This window comes from Leucopleurus acutus (genome assembly GCF_964270905.1).
Source record: "Leucopleurus acutus genome assembly, chromosome: X".
Classification (NCBI taxonomy): Eukaryota; Metazoa; Chordata; class Mammalia; order Artiodactyla; family Delphinidae; genus Leucopleurus; species Leucopleurus acutus.
In genome coordinates this window covers 11,915,578-11,940,116 of record NC_139148.1, presented here as the reverse complement: position 1 = coordinate 11,940,116, position 24,539 = coordinate 11,915,578, and the positions used below count along the sequence as shown (strand labels likewise).

Sequence of the window (24,539 nt, the reverse complement as noted above, 5' to 3'; positions counted from 1 at the left end):
AAATGGCCCGTGGCCCGATTCCTGGAAATCCCCGCCCCTTCCCCAAATTAGCTGGAATACTCCTCCCACTCCTTAGCCTATTACCCAGCCCATAAAATCTAACGTCCCCACACCCTAGAGGCCTCTCTTGCCTTCTCAGATGGACCGCACTCTGTCTATGGAGCACATATCTCCCTGGATAAATTTGCTTTCACTCTACTTCAGCTTCCTCTTGAATTCCTTCCTTTGTGAAGCCAAGGACCCTCACTTGGCAGCCCGTCCCAGGGGCTCGGATGAGACCTGGGACGTGACCATTCTCTCGTGCCCCCTTCTCCTGCAACAAAGTCACATTCTCTGCGTGTAGAAAACTGATCAGAGGCAACCAGTTAGGGGCTGTTCTCTCACCTATATGATTTTATCTGTAAAAGAGTAGAAAGATAATGAAATAAATATGCCAATGTCTATGTTCATTGTTTCATCCTTTGTGCTCTTCTGAACTAAAATATTAAAGTATTGAAAATAAACAAAAACCGGTCTCTAAAGTTGAGAGGGAAAGGGATTAACAAACAATGTGGTCTAATGACGAGGACACATCACACAAACCCAAACTGAGGGACATTCTACAAAATAATGGGTCTGTACTTTTAATGAAGAAAATGACTGAGGAGCTATTTCAGATGAAAGGAGATTAGACATGACAACTAAATGCCGCATGTGAAGCCGGATTCCATCCTGGCCTAGACATGGTTTTTTCTTTTTGCCCTAAAAAGCATTACTGAGACAACTAGCTCAATTTGAATATCTGTACATAGCTAATAGTATTGTATTAATGGTCATAATTTTTAAACTGATATTGTATTTCATAATTTTTATAAGTGCACTAGGGTTACGTTGGAAAATATCCTTGTTTTTAGGAAATTATTTCAAGGTAACGGGGTATCATGTCTCCAAGATTACTCGCAAATATTTCAGAAAATAAAGAATGATGTATATTTCTAGAGAGAATGTTAAAGCATAGGTGATAACAGGTTAGCTTTTGGAGAATCTGAGTGAGTGGTGTATGGTAATTCTCTATACTATTTTTGTAACTTTTCTGTATGTCTGAAATTATTTCAGAGGAAAAATTAACAAAGAATTTGGTGGAATGAGGAGGGGGAAGGGAAGACCCGGTGGGTCTGCCTCCTGTCCAGGAGGCCAGGCATGAGGTCCATGGTGAGTGAGCTGCCTACCCAAGCTGAATGCAGAGCTATCTGGGGGGAGGCTCTTAGGAACCGGCACTGCTTTGAGGTGTGGCATCTGGTGTGACCCAGAGTTTGGGTAGAGGTTTCTTCTCTCCTTAGCCCTGTTCCCCTCTCCCCTTTCGAACCCAGAGCTGACCTTTGTCATGGATTTGTCATGCCACCAAGTCATGTTTTTCTACTTTCTCTACACATTCATGTATAAGCAGCCATTGGAAAGTTCTTTGAAATAATGAACTTAAGACTGAGGGGGAAGGAAAATGAGCTGGGTTAAGGCAAGGAATGTAGGCCAAGAAACGCTCTCACTAGGGATGTTTGCAAGAATTGGGAACCTCCCTGGAAATGAGAGCAAATGCCACAGAAAATGATTTGTGTTTAAAAGAAAAGTTTTCCACGTCTTCTGTTGGACTGAAGAAGGGCTGACATAAATGTGTTGCCGATTAACCCAAGCTACAGGACCAGGGGTTAATGTGACCTTCTTCCCAGCTCCTGTTCGTTGTCATTGACTGAGGGAGGGAGGGGAAAGAGCTTCCCAGCTGTGAAGAGCCAGTAGCTTGGAGACCACAGTTGCAGGGCCTGTGACCTCAGACAGAAATAAAAATGCCAGGATGGTATCCATTCCTGGTGCAAGACAGAAAAGTGGGAGGAAAGATAGGGGAACAAAGAAAGATGAGAAGGACCTGAAAATCTCACAAGAGAACTCTTTGATGATACAATCCTGCTCTTGGCAGAGAAGGAATTCCAAAAAAATGTGGTAGTTCGTAAACATATAGTAAGCACTCACATGATTTGACTCTTGTTTTGCTATAGTTTTAAGAAAAAATGCTTAGTGGGAATTAAACTAGGTTCAGTAGAAGCGAGTGCAGTGCAGATAGACAACATGATAAAAAGAAGGAAAAAAGGAAATTGCCCTCTGTTCCTATTTTATTCCCTGTAACACTCTGTGCCTTCTAGCCAGTAGCATGAATTGTGTTATTGATGGTGAAGGTGGAGTCTGTATCCTAATGGAAGACTTTTGCAAGGAACAACAACAGGGGAATGCACATAATACATTGACTTGGCCATTCCTTTAAGCAAACGTTTGGTCCTTCTGGATAAAAGATTTAAAAAGATAAAAAGAGAAAGAAAACAGACCGAGGCAATTATGTGTAGACTAGTTTTCTGCTTGAAGGGTGAGTAGGAATGAAGCAAAGGTGGTGGAGGAGAAATGAGTTTAGAACAATCAAAATGATTCCAAATAAAAACCCACTTGAACAATTGAGAGCTTTGACGTTCTGTCAAACTTGGAAACCATTAATTTTTTAATACCTTTCAACCACGAGGAGAGGATCGATTATGTCAATCACAACACGTCCTTGCAATGGAATGCTTTGCAGTCTTTCCCAAGGATGAATTATTTCTCTGTGTTTTGGAAAGCTATCCAAAATAGAACACTGAGTTCTAGTTTTTAAGCAAATAATACATAGTGCATAAAAGAGAAAAGAAACTGAAAACACAAATACCGAATCGCTAATGATATTTATGGGCTGGGAACAGTTAGCATGTGTTTTCAGCATCTAGCACGAACCTCCGTCCCCCCAAATTGGACAATGTGAAGACCCCTGGCTGTGCCTTCGTCTTTCTGTCTCCACCCACAGCAAGTACACCTGAGTGGTAGCTGGTCACTGGATGATGGGAGGCCGAGCTCGGAAGACTGAACCAAGTGGGTCAGTAAGGGAGCAAAAGAGTGAGTGTGCTCTGAGCAGTTAGACTTAATTCCAGAGCCCTTACACTCATTCTCGTAAAATCTCGGGGAGGAAAAAGTGTGAAATAGGAGGATGAAAAAAATGTCGTCTGGCGTCCACCTGAGTGTCTGTCTTTGTTTTGCCATCCTTCAGGCTTTCCGAACCAGACTCAGTTTATGTTAAGTTTGATCAGTCATGCCTTATCACGTGGGCCTCTCTTGCACTTTTCAACCCACCTGCCGGCACAGCCACATCCCTAGAGTCTACTTTGTCCTCTGTGATTCTTCCATGCCTGCCTTGGTTTTGTTTACTCTGCCACCACGTTGACTCTCTCACAGACTCCAGTCTGGGTCCTGCCCTTGTACCTTGGACTCGGCCCTGCATTCCCTTCGCAGATCTTCTTTTCTCCCAAAGGCACACGGAGTGATGTTCTGATTCTGTTTTGAGCTGGCCACTCCTACATTCATGTCCCTCAGTGGCGCTGTAGCGTCCCCTGTGGGCCATAGGGACAATACGTAAATATCCGTGGAAATCCAGTGCTCGTTCCAAGAGGGCAGATAGTGGGTTGTCACTTAAAACTGTTTGGAGGGGACTTCCCTGGTGGCGCAGTGGTTAGGAGTCTGCCTGCCAATGCAGGAGACTCAGGTTCAAGCCCTGGTCCGGGAAGATCCCACATGCTGTGGAGCAGCTAAGCCCGTGCGCCACATCTAAGGAGCCTGCACTCTGGTGCACACGAGCCAGAACTACGGAGCCCACGTGCCGCAACTACTGAAGCCTGTGTGCTCTAGGGTCCGCGTGCCGCAACTACTGAATCCCGCACACCTAGAGCCCGTGCTCCGCAATAAGAGAAGCCACCACGATGAGAAGCCCGCGCACAGCCACGAAGACGCAACACAGCCAAAAACAAAAAAAAACAAAAAACCCCAAAAAACTGTTTGGAGGCCCAAGGAACTGAAGATAAGCCAGACTGGTGTGTTGTAGTTATTAACATGATGTTCAACCCGGAAGGAACAGCTTGTTTGTTAGTACACCTGTTGGCATATAGATGCATAGCCAGTGAATAGCACACTGCCTGCTTGGGTGGCTCTTAAATACTTGAGGCCAGTTCATTTAGGTTTTGGGGGCTGTGTGTGTGAATGCATGCATGTGGGACTGTGCTTAAAACTGTTTACAGAACTTAAGTTTTAAAATGTATGTATATCTAAAAGATTTCATTTTCAAACCTTTTGTATCTGTAACTTATATAAGTTTATATATTTGTATGTCATATGTAGAGTATTAAATATTTGATATCGTTATCTCTTTGTTCCTTTTGGCATTATGGACACTAACCTTTTAATGTCGCTGGTCCCTTTTCAGGGTGGACAAGCTTCATTTATACCATATCTGGAAATGTGTATATTGGTAAGTGATGAGTCTGTTGCTTTGGGTTCAATTGCAATATCATTTACACTACTGCCAGGAAGGAAAGGTAAGATGAAACCTTTCGTGTAATTGAATACTATGTTTCCTCCTGTTCGGCACCAGCCCCCTGTACATCCTGGTACATCCTGGTACACCCAGGGCAGGGCACCTCTCAGCTTCCAGTATATTCAGTGAGGGAGGAGAATAGGAACACCAGACATGACAGCAGCCATTTTACTGTGGCCTGTGTGCACATGTAAGGTCCAGGCACAATTACGTGGGTTGACACCTTGCTAGGATGTTGGCAAGCCCCATACTGATAAAGCTTTAATGGGCTGCAAGGGGAGCAGGACACTGTCTCCTGGGAGGTGGAAGGAGGTGCATTTGCAGTCCCAGGTGCTTCTGAGAAATCTCTAAGTCGGTTTTCTTTTATTCCGAGGGGTTGTGCATGTGTCACTTGTTGAGTCTAGTCTAGAAGGGATGTTTGAGAGCCAATCAACTCTCATTTTATAGATGAGGTATGTAAAATCTAGAGACCTATTAAACTTGCCAGAATTATGCATTGGTAGACCTGGGACCAGAACCGAGGGCTTGTCAATTCCACTCCCTGTGCCCCACCCCATATCCTTTGTACGATGACAGCACAGGAACCACACCATCTAACTTGTCTTTTCCAGTCTAAACCCTTTAGCCAACCCAGTAGTAGAAGAGCCAGGAGTGGTGGGAGAGTGGAGCTTGTAGAGTAGGCTGGCTCCTGCCTGTATCTACTCCCACTCTCCCCATCCTCCTAGAAGCAGCATGGAGGCCAGGAAAGGTCGCTGTAGGTTTGTCAGGGCCCACTGACCAACTTCCAACTGCCAGTAGTACCTGTGTTTCTTGGCCTGAGGCTTTCTCTGAATCCTGGGAAGGCTACTCTGCCCCAGTCAGGGCAGGATGAAAGTGCTGAGGAAGCTGCCTTGCCCCTCAGGTGGGATAGCGCTGAGGCCTGTGTGTGACGCCTTTTCCTAGAGTCTCCTGGAGGCGTTATGTTCAAGCAACCCATGTGAGCGTCCTTGGTAACACATCCTTCATTGTCTGCCTTCCCTTTCCTGTCTAACTTTCCCAATTCCTGGACTGGTGTTTCCTGGGACTGCCTCCCAGATAGACTCCTTGGACTCAAATATTTATGCACCTCAGGCAGTGCTTCTGGGAAAACCTACAGTAGGAGAACCAGCCTCCCTTCTCCCCTTCCCTGCCCCTCATGGCCGTGATGGGTGGTATGGACGGGGTGAGGGGGATGGAGCAGAGCATCTGACCGCTCCAAGCTACAGGCCAAGAATCCCATTTCTGAGGCCCTCTGTGGTTGGAGCTCTTTACCCCAACCTGTAGGGTAGCCTCCTCTGCAGTGAGCTTGCCGCCCTAGCATGGCTACTTCCTTGGACAACACAATCCCAGCCCCAGACAGCTGGCTCACTGATACTGTCTGCTGAGGGCTTGAAGGCTACACCCAAAGCCATTTAAAGCATCTTTATATTCTCCAGAAGGGCAGTTTAATTGCCTGAAATTAATCTTCTGAAAAATAGTGGTACCACGAGCTCGTATATTTTGATTTTATACCACAGAAATGGGCTTAGTTCCTCTTTCATTGACTAGCATTTCAATTATGATTCAGAAGCAAAATTCATTTATTTCAGCATTTGAGGAAGTGCGAAAACAATTTAGTAGTCGTATCACAAGTCCGTGGGCACACACATTAAACTATATTAACCATCTGGAAGGGATGAAGCGTCATTTGTTTTTATGATCTTTTGAAAATCTTGGTTATCACATAGTACTTTCTAAAATGGAGTAAAAGCCATTTTTGTGGAGGTAGCACCCCTGACTTAGGATTTCAGGAGAAATAAAATAATCTGCACAAACGGAAAGTAATAAAGCACATGGATTCTGAGGTGCTAAGGATACCAGAAATGTGTAGAATGAGAAAGGACAGGGCCACATAGCAGCCATCTTCATCATTGCGGGCCATACGGTTTCTGTTGCAGTGACTCATTCCTGCCTTTGTAGCACAAAAGCAGTCACAGGTGATACATAAATAATTGGGATGGTTGTTCCAAAAGAAGTTGATTTATGGCCACTGAAATGTGAATTTCATATATTTTTCACGTGTCATGAACTACTACTCTTGGGATTGTTTTTAGCCATTTGAAAACATAAAAACCTTTCTTAACTTGTGGGCTCTACAAAAGCTCACATTTGACTTTGGTTTTATAGGCAAGGACAAATTTTTCCTCTACTCTTCTAGGTTCTTTTTGGCTGGGCTATGAGTTAGATTGACATGAGACAGGTTAACAGGAGAAAAACAAACTTAATTACATAGGCACAGGGGTCCCGTAAAATGAGAGACCCAAGGGCAAGTTGGGCAGATGCCATCCTGAGCCAAAGAATGAGATAGGAACCTGGGGCTTCAAAGGGGAGGAGAGTAATTCACAGGACGATAAGAAGAGCAGATGTTTGGTAATTAGATGTTTGCCCTGCCATCCAGGTAGGTCATTCAGATGAAAGTTATCTCTGGTAATAGCTCTCTCTTTGAACCAGGCCCCTTAGCTAAATTCTTTAAGGTAGTTAAGAGAGTGGTTGGAAGCTCTTCCTGAGTCTTTTGGGCCTTGACTGTCTTCAGCTCAAAACTATCTGCGTGCCAAAGTGGCACATCTTGGGGAGTCTCATTCTGAACCCCTTCAGTTTAAATGACATTGTAGAGGTTGAAGGGGAGAAAGATTAACAAATAATCTTCAAACCCTCTTTGAATCAGTAGTTAGAGCCTTGTTTCCTGACAGACCTTTAGTCCAAGAATTTAACAAGTGAAAAGGTCAGTGGTTCGAGGGGTAAGAATGACTTACACATCCACTTGTTTTTCTCGAGGTGAGGCAGGATTTTCCTGAGTCATCCCTATTCACTGGCCTGGTCACCTCTCATGACCATGAGCCACAAGTGCAAAACATCTGGCAGGAAATGGGGTCACGGTCTGTAGTGCTGGAGCAAACTTGCATCTGTCCAGGGCAAAGTGGACCATGGAGAGAATCTAGCTCGCGAAACTGCCCTCTTGGGAACCTGCTTCAGCCAACGAATAGCTGGCCAGGTGACCTCATTTGAATGTCATCTCCTTCCCTTCCTCCTCTTGACCCCCGAATGGAGATATTAATGAGAAAAACAAAAGGGCAAGAACACATCACCAGAAAAAAAGAAACAACAAAGCAGAAATAGCTCTTGAATGTGTACTGACCTATCTATAGAGAGAATCCAAAAAATGCTCTCTGACTTTATTGCCTCAATTTTATCTTGCTTATAAAACCAGGATGGCAGCAGGCAACCACAGATGGCAGGAACTGATAAGCAAGTAATTGTCTTAAATGTCATGTACCTCCATTCTGTTGAAATAGATGTTATAAATATGTACTTAATGTATGGGGCTGGAATAAAGAGACTGCAGTTTGGCTTGAGAAAGTAGTCTGGGGAGATTCCATAAGTGGAGATCAGGATGACTGTTAAAAATATTATTGGGGCTTCCCTGGTGGTCCAGTGGTTAAGACTCCACGCTCCCAGTGCAGGGGCCCTGGGTTCGATTCCTGGTCAGGAAACTAGATCCCACATGCCTCAACTAAGAGCCCACATGCCACAACAACAAAGAAAAAGATCCCGCATGCCGCAACTAAAGATCCCGCGTGCCACAATGAAGATCCCGTGCGCGGCAATGAAGATCCCATGTGCCACAGCTAAGACCCGGCGCAGCCAAATAAATAATAAATTTAAAAAAATATTAATTGACGCAGGAAGTACTTAAAAGATGGACATCAGTAGATTTAGTTTTGTAAGGACAGGTGGAGTTTTGAACGTTAGAAAATGCTGGACGTTAACTATTTGTCTAAGTTAGATATTTTAAAGTTCATGGTGAGTATAGTGAAGTCATGTAATTGCCCACTAACGACACCCTGAAGAAGAGAAGGAATTAACAGAACTAAAATAAGACAAATAGAATTAGTACTTCCTTATGTAAGAGTACTTATTTGAGATGTTTTATGGATTTCCAGGATCTTCTTAATTTTTGATACATTGTGTTTTTTTTTCAAGCCTTCTGACTGTTGAATAGTAGCTTTAAAAATTGTGCAGGAGGAAGATCTTTGACAGCAGTCTTTTCCTGAGGCAACAAGTCCTTTGCCCAGCCCCCGGCTGAAATCTTATGCAGTATATGATTTAAAAAAAAACAAAATAAAACAACATGGTCAGAAAACCAGTAGATCCCAAGGATATTGGCTCTAAACCCCTTCCCTGCAGCTGAGATGAAAATGACATTACACATCAACACAGAGATCAACAGGTTACAGGAGTTTGTATCCTGTGTCCCTGAAGCTTGGGGCAGTTTATCAGCTTGCATGCCAGTCCCTTAGAAGAACCAGTATCAAATATACTGTTGGGGCTTAGAAAATATATTTAGAAATCTAAAAATATTTGTGGTTATTGAGATGACAACTAACTGGTTTATGTGGATAGTAAAATGTTTCAAACTTATTTGAATAAGTAATTATTCATGCTCACTGTGCTCTGCGCTTTGCTTCTGGTTCTGGGGGGATATTAAAAAGTTTGACACAGCCCCTGGATCTCAATAAAGGTGGGGAAACACACTAGGAGCCCTCCGAGCTGACCTCCACTTACCCAAGGTGAATTGGACTAAGCAGTGCGCCTCATTCCATGCGGAATACGTTGAATGAGGTGCCTGAACGCCCAGGATGATCGGCTCCCCTGGTCCACTTGCCCCCTGCTACTCCCCCTGGCAAGTTGAAGTGGACTTAAAGGCAGGTGTGATTGTTCTCTAATCTGTTTATGCCAGTTGCACCAGTGATTGCAATTATGCGATTTAATTAAATAATATTTAAATTAACGAAATAAGCTTGAAAAGAGTTTGTATTTCTAGAGCAACCGAAGTCAAGTGCTTTGTAAAAGTATATTGCTAAAGAAAACTCTTAGAATTAGTATGGCAGAGATGACAGTAAAAGATCAGGGGAAACTGTGAAAATCTAGAAGGATTTCAGTGGTGCATTATGGGTATGCTTTATAAAGAAAGGCAGTGCTTCAATCCAATTTCTGAAAATTGGCAAGTGGATGCACATTTACAATTTAATTTAAAGTACAATGTTGGAGGCAGCTTAATCTTTTTCAATTAATGATCCGGATTGCATCAGATAAGAAGGCTTCAACTATACATACAAAATTGATGATATCAAAATCTGTGATAGAAGTACCAGAATGTACGGAACAGAGGGTAAATGGGACAGTAGTTCTTGTAAAGAGAAGAAGAAAAAGGAAATCTTGTGTATGGGGAGAAGTTTCACAGCAATAAACCACACACTGAAGATGCAGCACTAACTTTAAAATGTTTTAAAGTATTTTGCCCTTTCATGACTGTTTACGCAAACAAAAATATTTGCAATTCGTTTTCAGTTAAATTTTCCTTAACTGCACTATTAGATATCTTGGCGAAGCTTCCCAGTGGAAACTATTTATTATCTGATTTGGCTCGATTTATAATTGAAAGTAGTCAGAACCAATAAAATATATTTTCTTTGAGACTTATTTTAGGTTCAGGAGATAACCAGATGGGTGAAACAGCATAGAAATAACATGAAGATGGAATCAATCTTTGCTTTATGTGATCCTGCTTTAAACATTTTATAAAATAATACAGAAGCTAAAGGTACACTTAGAATGATTAATCTTAAAAACCTGACTTTCCAGTGTCTATAAAAAAAGTTTGCCAGGCTTCCCTGGTGGCGCAGTGGTTGAGAGTCCGCCTGCCGATGCAGGGGACGCGGGTTCGTGCCCCTGTCCGGGAAGATCCACATGCCGCGGAGCGGCTGGGCCCGTGAGCCATGGCCGCTGAGCCTGCGCATCCGGAGCCTGTGCTCCACAACGGGAGAGGCCACAACAGTGAGAGGCCCGTGTACCGCAAAAAAAAAAAAAAAAAAAGTTTGCCTTATGGTGGAGCATTTCAAATGGCCTCTTCAGAATCAATACTGTGATTCCTCTCCTAGACCAGCAAGTAGAATGAGCGGAAATTGCATTCCGTATAAAATTAGAATGAGAGCTCTTAGGGAAATATGAACTCTGTTTCTAAATTAAGATTTTCTCATAGACCAATGACTGGCAGTCAAGCAAGCTACCCTGATAGGAGGTGCAGAGAAATCCCAGTTCAGCATGATTTTTGAGAGCTGTCTCTTGCCAGCTCACTCCATTAAAACATAGTTAAGGGGTTTTATAAATCATTTTGCCCTCTGTATCATAAAACATCCTACATGATAAAATTAGGGGTCAGGGGTAGACCGCATGGGTAATGGGTGTTACATATGAATTCATTGAAGATAAAGACATGGTTCATTGCTCCCAGGGAATCTCAGTAAAGCACACTTAATGCTGCTTTATCTCACAGTTTAAAATATTACCCCAATCTAAATGAGATTATTCTTAGACTCCAAGACCCCTCTTTCTATGGCCACATCCCTGCATGAGTGGAAAATCAGCGGAGTTCTATCATTCACTGCCGTGACATCTGTTAACCTAACTCCTTGGGGGAGAAGAAGCCTTCAGTGATGTGCTGGGGCTCGCTCTTGCTGGAGCAGGTTGTATACCTCTTCCCTGGCCTCAGATTGGTAGCTTGAAATTGGCCACAACGGGAACATTTAAACCATGGAAATTGGCACACAGTACAAATCAGGTTTGTTTTTCCCCTTGTCCCCGAAAGCCGGTAGGTAAACATTAACCAGCACACCACTGCCTCTGAGACAGAAGTTCCTAAGCTTTTTGTGCCATGAACCCTTTTGACATTTGCCAAGGCCCCACCTCTGAACAATGTTTTTTGGGGTTTTTTTAAATTCAATGGTGTCATTAAAAGGTTAAAAGAACAAGTCTGTGATACAGTTCCACGTGTGCTTCTCTGATGACATTTGAAATAACATGATCCAGAAGCAGATCTACTTTAAATTGTTAAGTAGTGATTAACATAAACTTATTTTGAGATCTTTACAATGCTAATGTGATATGAAAATATCCATGATTTCTACTGGAAACAAAATCATTGGTCCAGCTAATACTGCTGTGGTTTTCTGGCTACAGTCATGACTGAAAGAAAGGCCACATTTCAGTTAGGTGTTCGTGAAAATAAAGATGTCATCTGTCTCCCATGCAAGTCCATGATTGCTCTGAATTCTATCCATGGACCCCTTGGGAACACATTGACTCCAGGTTAAGAAGTTCTCTGTTAGAATCCTATTTCACGTTTGCAAGCATCAGAATGAACCCTGCTGCTTCATGTAGGTTATCTCCAAAGTGGAGGTGAAAGGGAGGCCTTCTCTAGAAAATATGAGTATGTTTGAACTCCAGTCAGTATTCACAAAATTCACAAATTATGTTTATATGGTAATTCCTCAAGCTACTGCTTTTGCTTAAATAAGTGCTTCCATGTTGATTACTCAGCTTTAGCTGTATCGTGTCAGGTGAATGCCCTTTTTTTTTTTTATAGTCCAGAATGTCATGCAGACATCGTTAACGGGCTTCTCAGCCTGCTCGGAGTCTTCTCTCTGTTGTGTGTTCACGTGTCTGGTTTTCAGTCAGCTGAAAGGCCCAGCCACGTCCCACCCGCCGCCTGCTGTGGCCGTTCAGGCCGCTGCATGATGCTGCTTCTAGGGAGAATCGTGTTCTTCGGCTCTTCTCTCTCCCATTGTTGCCCAATCTTCCTTTCTCTACTCCACCTCTCAAACCCATTCCTTTCTCTCTGTGTCCACTCTCCCAGTTCAGACTGGAATTCATTTCCACTGAGACTGTTAGAATAAACTCCTAACAGGTCATCCTAACTTCAGTCGTGCCCCTTCCAATTTATTCTGTGCTCTGCTTTCAGTTATTTCTCCAAGACACAGATCTAACCATTTCCCACACACACCCTCTCCTCAGAGGTCCTCCGTTTTATACGGATAAGCATGGCCTTCATGTCGTCCCTTGACCTGAAGCAAGTGTGCATTGCCATCATTCCTCCCAGAAGAATGTTCCAGCAATGAAAGAAGGTTCACCCGGGCATGCCCTGCACATTGCCAGCCCCTCACCTTTGCACAGTCTGTCCTCTTGTCCAGAGCACCCTTTATCCTAGCTTTGCCTTTTATCGGTCTATCTGATCCTGCAGAGCTCTGCAGTCCCTGTTCTCTCTTTGAACTTTGTTTATTCCTTTCTTGTTGCCTTTAACACACAATTTCATTTGTATTATTTTTTCTGTTTCATCTGTGAGCCTTAATGTAGGAGGGATGGAAATACATCTATCCTGAAACCTCCCCACTCCCGCAGCATTTAGCAGAGGGCCTTGTACATAGTTCCACAGCTGTTGTTCACTAGCTCTCCAACTTACCTGTTTCCCAGTTGAATTAGTCTCTGTTTTATGAATATATATTTACTTTCTCTCAGTGAGATTTTGAGTTATTTGTATGTGAGGAATCGGCTTTGCACTTCTTTGCATTTTCTCACAGTGCTGGGCAGTTAGTTGTAGCTGTTCAATAAATATTTGTGGAAAGGAATTAATGATGGAATTTACTAATTTTCCTAAGCATGCTTAAATCTTTTGAGGTTTATAATTGACCCAAGGAAACACTCTTATTAGCATGTAATGCCAAGGACTTTGCTTATTAATTAACCTATTAGGAATGACATTGAAAGTGTAAGTGGAAACATAATACAGGATTCACTTCCTTGTCCTTTTCTACATTGGAAAGCAGCCAGTTTTAGACTTTAATAATAGCAAATACCATCAACAAGAGATTTCAGGAGATTCCTAAGTTGGTTGTTTCTGAACTTGAAATTCATATTATGGTGCTGTGTAGTTAACCAAGTTTGTAATCGTATGAGAAATGTACTACCATGAGGACTGAATTAAGTGGGTCGTCTTTTTTGTAGGACCTGATGACACGCAACAAAAAATAGAACCTCATCACACAGCCGTGCTGGGGGAAGGTGACAGTGTCCAGGTGGAGAACAAGGTTAAGTATTAAAAATCTTTAATTCTCTTTTTTCAAACATTTTTTTTGCATTTAAAAATTTTAATGTAATTTTTTTTTTTTGCGGTACGCGGGCCTCTCACTGTTGTGGCCTCTCCCGTTGCAGAGCACAGGCTCCGGACGCGCAGGCTCAGCGGCCATGGCTCGTGGGCCCAGCCGCTCCGCGGCATGTGGGATCTTCCCGGACTGGGGCACGAACCTGCGTCCCCTACATCGGCAGGCAGACTCTCAACCACTGCGCCACCAGGGAAGCCCTAATGTAATTTTTAAAGGTTACTTTCCATTAACAGTTATTTAAAAATATTGGCTCTATTCCCCGTGTTGTATAATACACTTTTGAGCCTACCTCACACCCAATGGTTTGTACCTCCTAATCCCTCACCCCTGTCTTGCCCCTCCCCCAGCACTGGTAACCACTAGTTGTTCTCTGTATCTTTGAGTCTGCTTCTTTTTTGTCACTAGTTTGTTGTATATTTTAGATTCCACATATAAGTGATATACAGTATTTGTCTTTCTCTGACTTAACTTCACTTAGCATAATGCCCTCCAAGTCCATCCGTCTCACTACAAATAACTCAATATTGTTTCTTTTTATGGCTGAGTAATATTCCATTGTATATATGTACTGCATCTTCTTTCTTTATCCATTCATCTGTTGATGGACACTTAGGTTGCTTTAATTTTCTTAACTTGTACTTTCTACTAGTTCCCAGGAAAATGCCGAAATCTCCTGTGTACGTGGAAAATTTTTTCTCTTCCTCCGGGATAGAAACTATGCCACAAGTTTATCAGCCCCTTTCATTAACTTCTGTTATTTCTACTGGTTTATTTTAAGGTTTTATCTACACTGATTCATCATCTTCAGGAATCATTGAAAGTCCGTATTGTTTACCCCTAGAAACTTGAATCTGAAGGCAGCTCTTCCTTGTCTCTCACTTTTTCTTTCTTTATACAATTGATTGATTTTATCATTAGCATAAGTGAAAATGAATCAGCCCTTTAGGGGTATAAATATAGATCTACACACATATTCCCATGGAGCCCTCTGAAAGTCAGCCCCACGTTGAACTGAGAGGAACATATGATCCATTTTGTAGTCCTTTTGTGTTGAGTCCTTGCTTTTTAAGTAAAGTTTCTGATATTTTAGGAGTCCAAGGAGCTTTTTTTAATCCAGGTTGCCAGGTTTCTTCCTTGTGTTCCTTCCTTCATTCCCTTGGACTGTTCGCTTACCGTCTTGTGAGCCTATTAAACCCGTCTGGCCACTTCGTGACATTCCAATAAGGAGAACTGAAGAGACAGTTGTGCAGAAGCTCCTGCAAAGATGAATTTTGAAAAGTAGGGATGAAAACTATGTTGGCGTGCAGGTGACTGGCAGAGAGGCCATCTGACTGACTGCCCGCCCTCCGGCCGTGGTGCGGTAGAATGCAGTGGATGTGAGGAATGATTGTATCTTAACCCCCTTTGCTGACAGCTCCCCTCCTGCTGCTTTAATCCTCTGCAACACCTCCAGGAGCAATGAAGTAAGGCGAAGCAAAACCCCATGAGCTCCAGAGGAAATGCGTATCTCAGGGTCTGTGCTCCCTATAATTAGGTCGAACTGTATGGAACTGCCACTTCTGCCCTTCAGAAATGGCGATCTCGTCTGTTTTCACCCAGTGCATGAACGAGGCGTGGAAGCTATATGTAGGCCAGACCCTACTGACAGCAGATTAGTCTGTGACATTGTCTGGTTTGACTTGACAGTCTCAGTCCTTCCTGTACTATAGCAGAGGGCACATTGCAGGTGATAAGGATTTGGAAGCTGAAGCAGAACACCAGCAAGAAGTGGTGAGGGGGTCCAGAAAGAGAGAGGCAGCGGGATGGAAAAGGCCTGACTGAAACCATCAGTTCCTTGGCCCCAGGGGCATGGTTCTGTTGTGTGCCCTTCTGTCATTTTGATTGTGTATAAGCGTAGCCTGAGCCATCAAGACATTAGAAAGAGTTCTGTGAAAAAATTTATTCCGAAAAATTCACCTTTAAATGGGCACGTATCACTGACATCCGTGAAGAGTAGAAAGTCCCCCTTAGATACAACGGGAGGAGCCTGCGACGGTGTGAACCTTGGCTTCACCGCTCACTAGCCACGTGACTTTGGACACAGTTCGCAGCTCCCCTGAGCTTCATTCATTTTCTTCTTCTGCAGAGTTGAAATAATGATGCTAACTGCGTGGGGCTGTCAGATCGACGGTGTGAGATTACGTAGGTCAACAGCCTAGGCCACATCTAGCACGGGGATCAGTACTTTATGCCCAACAGGCTAGATGTAAACTTTTTCTATTGAACCCCAGCTACACCTATTCATTTCCGTTTGTCTGTGGACGCTTTCACACCACAGTGTAGAGCTACGTGGTTGCAACAGAGACTGGATGGCCCACAAAGCCTAAAATCTTCATTCCCTGGCTCTTTACAGGGACGAGTGTACTCATCCCTGGTCTGGTACATAGTGGGTGCCCCATGGTGGTAGCTGGAAAGGTCACTGATCTAAACACCTGATGTGACAGGTGGTCTTGCCACGTCCATGTTACCTAGTGAGGATTTATACCTTAGGCCCCAAGGTTTAGGGCACATGAGTTTCTACAGAGGCCCTGAAGGACCCTAATTCACTCGGGCTCCAGGCCAGTGGTATCTTCACTTGGAACTAGACTTACCCTGAGGATTAAAGAAGGAAGCTGCCTTCCCAGTTCGCCCTCATTCCCATGTGCGTGGCGTTGTGGACAGGAATGAGGAGTTGATATATAGGCCCCAGCTTCCCTCTGGCACCGCTCTCCCTGCCCTTTCTCTGCTTCTTACTCTGTGTCTTCACCATCACGCGTGTCTTCCTGGTGGCTCAGGAGCCTGGGAAGTTTCCTCTAGAATGGCCAGTCCTCCAGGGCAGGCAAGGAGGGCAGGGAAGAGTTGATGTATCGATAGATCACATCTTTTCTCTCCCCAGGTTTCCCGGCTCCATTTTAGCATTTGACTCATCTTAGACCAGCACATATTAGGCTGCAGGGACCCCTACCTTTTTCGCTCAGAGTGTGGATTGTCTTTTGTGACTGTATTCTGAAGTCTTCCATGGTGGGTAGCAACTGCAGGGGGCTTGGTTTATGCTAGATTGAAGAGTCCTTAAGCCAGACTCTCTGACTTCTTAGAGGAAGCCTAAACCCCAGCAGTGCCTTCAGAATGGCCTTAACTTTTTCATTGTTCTTAGAGATGGGGATCAACCCTGGGCTCCTCTGGACATTTAAGCCTGGACTGTAATGGTCACCCTGGAACAACCTCTGTTTCAAGCGTTAAAGCTCCCTGTGCTGCTTTGGCCCACAGTCGGTACCCTGGTTGCCAAGATGGCTCCATGATCAGGAGCACATGGATTTGATATGAAGACTTGATCTCAGCTTAAAACTCATGTTTATACTAGTGTCCTATTGAGAAAGTCTTAAGCCTCCTGGATTAGCAAACTTACGTGTAGTTTGTCAAGGTAGGCAATCAGTTCCTCAATGACTGCCATGAAAACCATCCTTGAGAATAAGGGTACTCTGTAACTGGCACCATTCATGGGGAGTTCGTTAAACTAATACAGATTAATATTTGATTAAAATAAAGATCGAGGGCTTCCCTGGTGGCGCAGTGGTTGGGGGTCCGCCTGCTGATGCAGGGAACGCGGTTCGTGCCCCGGTCCGGGAGGATTCCCACGTGCCGCGGAGCGGCTGGGCCCGTGGGCCATGGCCGCTGGGCCTGCGCATCCGGAGCCTGTACTCCGCGACGGGAGAGGCCACAACAGTGAGAGGCCCGTGTACCACAAAAAAAAAAAAAGATCGAAAGACAACTAAAACACACTTTTAAAGCTAGAGACAACTTTTTGCTGATGTGTACAAATTCATAATAAAATAAACGATTAATCTTCAAAAACTGGTAACAGTTCACTGTTTTCTCTTTCAATTGGCCTAAGAAGTATAAACAGTGAAGTCTAGTAAGAACAGTTACACGCAGTGAAGTCCTGTTAAAGCTCAGTTGCTTTCTGATAATGTTTTCAGGTAATATTTCACCCTAATAAATGTTCCTGATGCAAAAGCATGCCCTCAGTTTCCTTCTCGGAGTCCCACTGCCATCTCAAGCTTTGTATTTCTGATTAATCAAACTCTGAATACATACAGTGTAGAAGTTATCAACACCTTAATTAAATCCTAGCGCCTTCATCTGGGCTTCGATCATTTATTGTTGGTGTCAGTGGAACTCAAGACATGTCTTGCCAGTATTTATGGAATAACAAAGAGCAATTTGTAAAAGTAAATTATTATGTAAACCCAGAAGGGCCTGACTCAAAACTAGGAACTCTGAGAAGGTGTGCCACAGTGAAAGACATGGTCTGGGCCCCAAGAGATCGTGAGTTTCAGTTGGGGCACCTGTCCATGAAGCAGTAAGTGAACTTCTGTTGCCTTTGTGTGAGGGTCTCTTCATCAGAACCTAACAGGGCACTGACTTAGATCCACACAGGGACTCATGATCTTAAACAAGTCTTTCTTTCTCTCTGCTTTGGCCTGATTTTCATCATTTGACACTGTACCCAAGGTCGCCATAGAGGAGGGCTTTTCAAGATAGCAGCATTCGGGACTCGGAGCCACAGAAGCACTGTACTGAATATCCAGAAAGATGGCCAGCTTTCACCAGAGAAGGCCAGTTAAGGGAGGAAGAAGGATGCACTTAAGAAAAAAGAAAAAGGCCCAAAACATCTGGCTTAGGTTAGAGGAGAAGGGGCCAGGCAGAGGTTAATTTTGTAAAAAAAATCATTCAGAGAAGCTTGGACCAGACTTCAGCTTTCTTTCTTTTTTCTTTTTTTTAATTTTTATTGGAGTATAGTTGCTTTACAATGTTGAGTTAGTTTCAGGTGTACAGCAAAGTGAATCAGTTATACATATACTTATATCCAACTCTTTTTAAAATTCTTTTCCCATTTAGGTTACTACAGAGCACTGAGTAGAGTTCCCTGTGCTATACAGTAGGTTCTTATTTATCAGTGTTATACATAGTAGTGTATAGATGTCAATCCCAATCTCCCAATTCATCCCACCCCCCTTTCCCCCTTGGTATCCATATGTTTGTTCTCTGTGTCTGTGTCTCTATTTCTGCTTTGCAAATAAGTTCATCTGTATCATTTTTCGAGATTCCACATGCAAGCGATATTTGTTTTTCTGTTTCTGGCTCACTTCCAACCTTCAGCTTTCTGAAACGGAAAGCCAAACTCCCAAACAACTCAGCACCCAGCACTTGAATCATTTTTCATTTCAGACCAAATGCAAGTGTCCTTTTATCCTACTGTCTGACTTTATAAATGAAAGTCATCATTTGATTTGAGTAACATCAAAAGGAGCAAAACTTGTATTTTGAGCACTTTATTATTATTCCAAACTGTGTAAACTGTAGGACACGTTTGTCACTCACAAAAGACGCATCTTCTGAATTAAGAAACTTACATTCTGAGGAGTCGCACACCCATGGCACAAAGAAGTGGGCCTTTCCTTTCCCCTTCTCTCGTGACCCCCGACCCTTTCTCCTCTGCCTCAAGTGTGTATCCCCTCCGAAACCAAACACCTCGAAACACTTCTTAGTGATGTCTTCCCTCAGATTAAATTATAAATGACGTAGCACCAGCGATCAGAACTATTTTTCTAAGATACTTTTCTTGAATATGTCATTTGATTCGCACTGAAATTCCACCCCTTCAAAGCCCTTAGGTAGAAACCTTCCCCTTTCTTGGGGACTATTGGCCTATTGCATCGTAGTATGCACAGTTTAACTTATAACACTGGGTCATCAGCATGTATATTAATTACTGTGCTGAGCTATAAAGTGTGACGATGTCTTTAGGGCCTACTGGCTACTACAGTAAGTGGTCCTAGACTAATTTTTAAGCTTCTGTGCCTGTTTTTCATAGTTTTTTTGGTGTGTGTTGAATTTCCATAATTGATGTTAAGCTGTCCATTTCCTTGTATTGCTGTATAGTAGTGCTTTCCTGTCTTCTAGCTTTGAATCTCGTGGGTCTGATAACCGCAAAGCTTACTTATTAACGTCGTGTATAATGTGAGAATAAGTGGAGATTGAGTGAGGGTCTGTACTAAGGTTAAAAGACTAAACTTTAGTACATGGGGTTTATGACATCTGTTTTTAAAATTTGAATTAGCAGAAGCCTTTTTAGCTTACTCTGATTCTCAGCTGAGTTCACATTGGCATATTTTGACAGCAAATGGGGTTATGGATACATGAGGTGATGTGTAAATAAATACAGGCCTGGGAATGGTTAAACAGATGTTTTTTAAACATGAAGAAATGATTAAAGCATCCACTGGGTGGATGTACTAAATGCACAGCCCTGGGACTGTAGGGAGTAAGTTAAGACTTTTGCAGAAACCATTCGACCCTAAATTCCCTTTTAATTTTTTAAAGTTAGAGGCAGAAGGGGAAATAAATGTCGGTTCTGTAAGATACAAATATTTCTAACTACATGGAAGATTAAAGACTTAGTTCCTCATATGCTTCATGTTAATTGAATCCAGTGATAAATCTTCTGGTACTAGTAACATTAGAATTATTTCTAATTAAAGAGCTTTATATGAGTAGGAGCATATAATATATTATCACATAGTTATATTATCACAAGTGTGATGGGAGGTTCTTCTGCTGGTTTCTCTGGCATTACTGGGTCAGAGGACATCAGCGATAGGAGGGCTTGAAGTCATACTGTCAAAGTGCTCTCTAGAAGGACTACAGCACCCACTTAAAATCTCCCAAATGATGGATAGAAAAGTGTATATTTCCCTGCATCCACACTAGCACTGGATTTAATAATTAATATTTTTCTTCAGTTTCAGGGAAAAAAACCTAATCTTAATTCTAAACAAAAACTTTTAGAGACTTTAACACAATGGGACCCTTTTGGAGAGAAATTTGCCTGAGCAGGTATCTCGGGGACTTTTTTAAAAAATAAATTTATTTATTTTTTTTGTTTATTTTTGGCTGCTTTGGGTCTTCATTGCTGTGCGCAGGGTTTCTCTAGTTGCAGTGAGCGGGGGCTACTCTTCGTTGCAGTCCGCAGGCTTCTCATTGCGGTGGCTTCTCAGAGCACGGGCTCTAGGCACACGGGCTTCAGTAGTTGTGGCACATGGGCTCAGTAGTTGTGGCTCGGGGGCTCTAGAGCGCAGGCTCAGTAGTTGTGGCGCACGGGCTTAGTTCCTCCACGGCATATGGGATCTTCCCGGACCAGGGCTCGAACCCGTGTCCCCTGCATTGGCAGGCAGATTTTTAACCACTGCGCCACCGCGGAAGCCTCCTGGGATGTTTTTGTAAGGTTCCATTTAGTGCAACATTTCTGGGGCATATTTTACATTAATAGTAATAAATGTCAAAAGTAATAAAATGTTACTTTTGGATTTGCATAAATAATCTTCACTTTTAAAAACTAAATTTTTAGCAGGAAATTATAAACTCTATAATAGGCCAAGTCAATCACATAGTTTGTCATAAAGATGTTTCTAGTTAAAGAAAAATCTTAATTTAAATTCTCCTTCTTTATTAGAGAAGGTTATTATTTTGGTGTTCGGGACATATTCTTGAGTTCTGATTGCTACCAAACGTCTTAAAGAATAAGCATTTCCATATCATGCGTTGCACAGAAAATATTTCTGGAATTTATCTTTGGAATTAGGGACATCATCCCTTTGGCCCGAATGTCAACTTCAAATCATTCCTAATCAGACATTCAAAAATAAGGCTGTTTATTGTTTGATGGTCTCTTTCTTGACTTTAGGATCCTGAGAGAAACCACTTCGTCCTGATTGCTGGGGAGCCATTAAAAGAACCAGTTGTCCAACATGGTAAGCCCCACGTGATGGCGAGTTCTTTGGTTGGTTTTCCTTTCCTTTGAAAGTAGTGTCCATATATAGGGTCACCGGGAAGAAAGCTGGATTTTTGTCCTCTCTCCATCTACAAAGTTGAGGATTTTGTTTCATTTCTCCATTGTGAAAGGAAAATGTATACGTGGTTTTCACTTCTACATTCATTCTCTCTCCTTTAAGGAAGCATTTCTTGAGTATCTACCACATGTAGGACATTGAGGTTTGAACTGTGGGGAAAACAAAAATAGTGTTTTTTACATAGTGTCATAGGGAATTTCAACTTAAAAAAAGATTTTGTGGTCTACTGGGGACTTGAATATCGTTTTTATCTTTACCAAAAATAAGTGATTTCTTTCTTTCTTTCTTTCTTTTTTTGGCCGCGCTATACTACTAGCAGGATCTTAGTTGCCAGAGATTGAACCCAGGCGCATGGCTGTGAAAGCACCGAGTCCCAACCACTGGACTGCAGGGAATTCCCATAAATAACAGTGATTTCAGTACTGTCCTTGTAGTCTATTGTATTTTTAGTGAAAACTGGCGACTTCTTAGGAATATTTCTTTGGAAGTTTCTAAAATATTTGAGTCACTCTTAGTTTATTTTAAAAAACAAATAGAGGGACTTCCCTGGTGGTCCAGTGGTTAGGACTCAGTGCTTTCACTGTCGTGGCCCCGAGTTCAATCCCTGGTCGGGGAACTAAGATCCCGGAAGCTGCATGGCACAGCCAAAAAACATAAAAGAAAAAAACCCGAAGATGTAAAACAGGTAAACAAAAAGGTCTTACTGTATAGCACAGCGAACTATATTCAATATTCTATAATAGACCGTAATGGAAAAGAATATACATGGGTGTATGTGTATACATATGTATAACTGAATCACTTTGCCGTACAGCAGAAATTAACAGCACATTGTAAATCAACTATATGTCAGTAAAAACAAAACAAATAGAGAGAACTGTACTTGGAGGCAGAAAATCCTGGAATAAGGACTCATGATAGTCACTTCAATTCTTTGTCTTGACTTCCTCAAAATACTGTTGTTTGATTGAATGAAGAACGTCTAAAAGCATCCAGAACCCAACCTATTACTTAGATAAATGCTACAAAACATAGTGTATGTCAGCTTATCTGATTATTAAATTTAACATGCATTAAAATCCCATTACACTACCTTGCCTTGCCTACAGGTATGCACGGTGATTTCGGAAAAAAAAAAAAACCTGGCTGATCATAAATTTAAAGAACACTGATTGTTTTTATTTTATTTATTTATTATTTTTAATAGAACTTTTTGGAGTATAATTGCTTCACAATACTGTATTAGTTTCTGTTGCACAACAAAGCGAATCAGCTATATGCATACACATGTCCCCATATCCTCTCCCTCTTGCATCTCCCTCCCACCCTCCCTGTCCCACCCCTCTAGGTCATCACAAAGCACTGAGCGGATCTCCCTGTGCTATACGGCTGCTTCCCACCAACCATTTTACATTCGGTAGTGTATATATGTTGATGCTACTCTCACTTCGCCCCAGCTTCGACCTCCCACCCGTGTCCTCAAGTCCATTCTCTATGTCCAAATCTTCATTCCTGCCTTGCATCTAGGTTCTTCAGTACCATTTTTTTTTTTTAGATTCCATATGTATGTGTTAGCATACAGTATTTGTTTTTCTCTTTCTGACTTACTTCACTCTGTATGACAGACTGTAGGTCCATCCACCTCACTACAAATAACTCAATTTCATTTCTTTTCATGGCTGAGAAATATTCCATTGTATATATGTGCCACATCTTTATCCATTCATCTGTCGATGGACATTTAGGTTGCTTCCATGTCCTGGCTATTGTAAATAGTGCTGCAGTGAACATTGTGGTGCATGTCTCTTTCTGCATTATGGTTTTCTCAGGGTATATGCCCAGTAGTGGGATTGCTGGGTCATATGGCAGTTCTATTTTTAGTTTTTTAAGGAACCTCCATACTGTTTTCCATAGTGGTTGTATCAATTTACACTCCCACCAACAGTGTAGGAGGGTTCCCTTTTCTCCACAGCCTTTCCAGCATTTATTGTTTTTCTAGCTTTTTTGATAATGGCCATTCTGACCGGCATGAGGTGATACCTCATTATAGTTTTGATTTGCATTTCTCTAATAATTAGTGGTGCTGAGCATCTTTTCATGTGCCTTTTGGCCATCTGTATGTCTTCCTTGGTGAAATGTCTATTGAGGTCTTCACCCCATTTTTTAACTGGATTGTTTGTTTTTTTGATATTGAGCTCCATGAGCTGTTTGTACATTTTGGAGATTAATTAATTTGTTTCATTTGCAAATATTTTCTCCCATTTTGAGGGTTGTCTTTTTGTCTTGTTTATGGTTCCCTTTGCTGTGCAAAAGCTTTTAAGTTTAATTAAGTCCCATTTGTTTTTTTTTCTTTTTATTTCTGTTACTCCAGGAGGTGGGTCAAAAAAGATCTTGCTATGGTTTATGTCAAAGAGTGGTTTTCCTCTAAATTTATAGTGTCTGGTCTTATATCTAAGTCTCTAATCCATTTGGAGTTTATTTTTGTGTATGGTGTTAGGTAGTGTTCTAATATCATTCTTTTACATGTAGCTGTCCAGTTTTCCCAGCACCACTTATTGAAGAGGCTGTCTTTTCTCCATTGTATGTTCTTGCCTCCTTTGACGTAAATTAGGTGACCATATGTGCATGGGTTTATCTCTGGGCATTCTATCCTGTACCACTGATCTATATTTCTGTTTTTGTGCCAGTACCATACTGTCTTGATTATTGTACCTTTGTGGTATAGTTTGAAGTCGGGGAGCCTGACTCCTCCAGCTCCGTTTTTCTTTCTCAAGATTGCTTTGGCTATTCGGGGTCTTTTGTGTTTCCATACGAATTGTAAGGTTTTTTGTTCTAATTCTGTGAAGATGCCATTGGTAGTTTCATAAGGATTGCATTGAATCTGTAGATTGCTTTGTGTAGTATAGTCATTTTCACAGTATTGATTCTTCCAATCCAAGAACATGGTATATTTCTCTATCTGTTTATGTCATCTTTGATTTCTTTCATCAGTATTTTATAGTTTTCTGAGTACAAGTCTTTTGCCTCCTTAGGCAGGTTTATTCTTAGGTATTTTATTCTTTTTGTTGCAATGGTAAATGGGAGTGTTTCCTTAATTTCTCTTTCTGTTTCTTCATTGCTGGTGTATAGGAATGCCAGTGATTTCTG

General features: G+C 42.2%; 1 protein-coding gene across 1 annotated transcript in view; it reads left to right on the top strand.

Annotated features, from left to right (window-relative positions):
* PIR (pirin) overlaps window positions 1-24,539 on the top strand; it is a 104,737-nt gene that overhangs the window by 73,303 nt on the left and 6,895 nt on the right. The window contains exons 7-9 of the mRNA XM_082865297.1: window positions 4,301-4,345; window positions 13,307-13,389; window positions 21,227-21,293. Coding sequence (XP_082721423.1) covers window positions 4,301-4,345; window positions 13,307-13,389; window positions 21,227-21,293 — 195 coding nt within the window. The remainder of the gene's footprint in view (window positions 1-4,300; window positions 4,346-13,306; window positions 13,390-21,226; window positions 21,294-24,539) is intronic.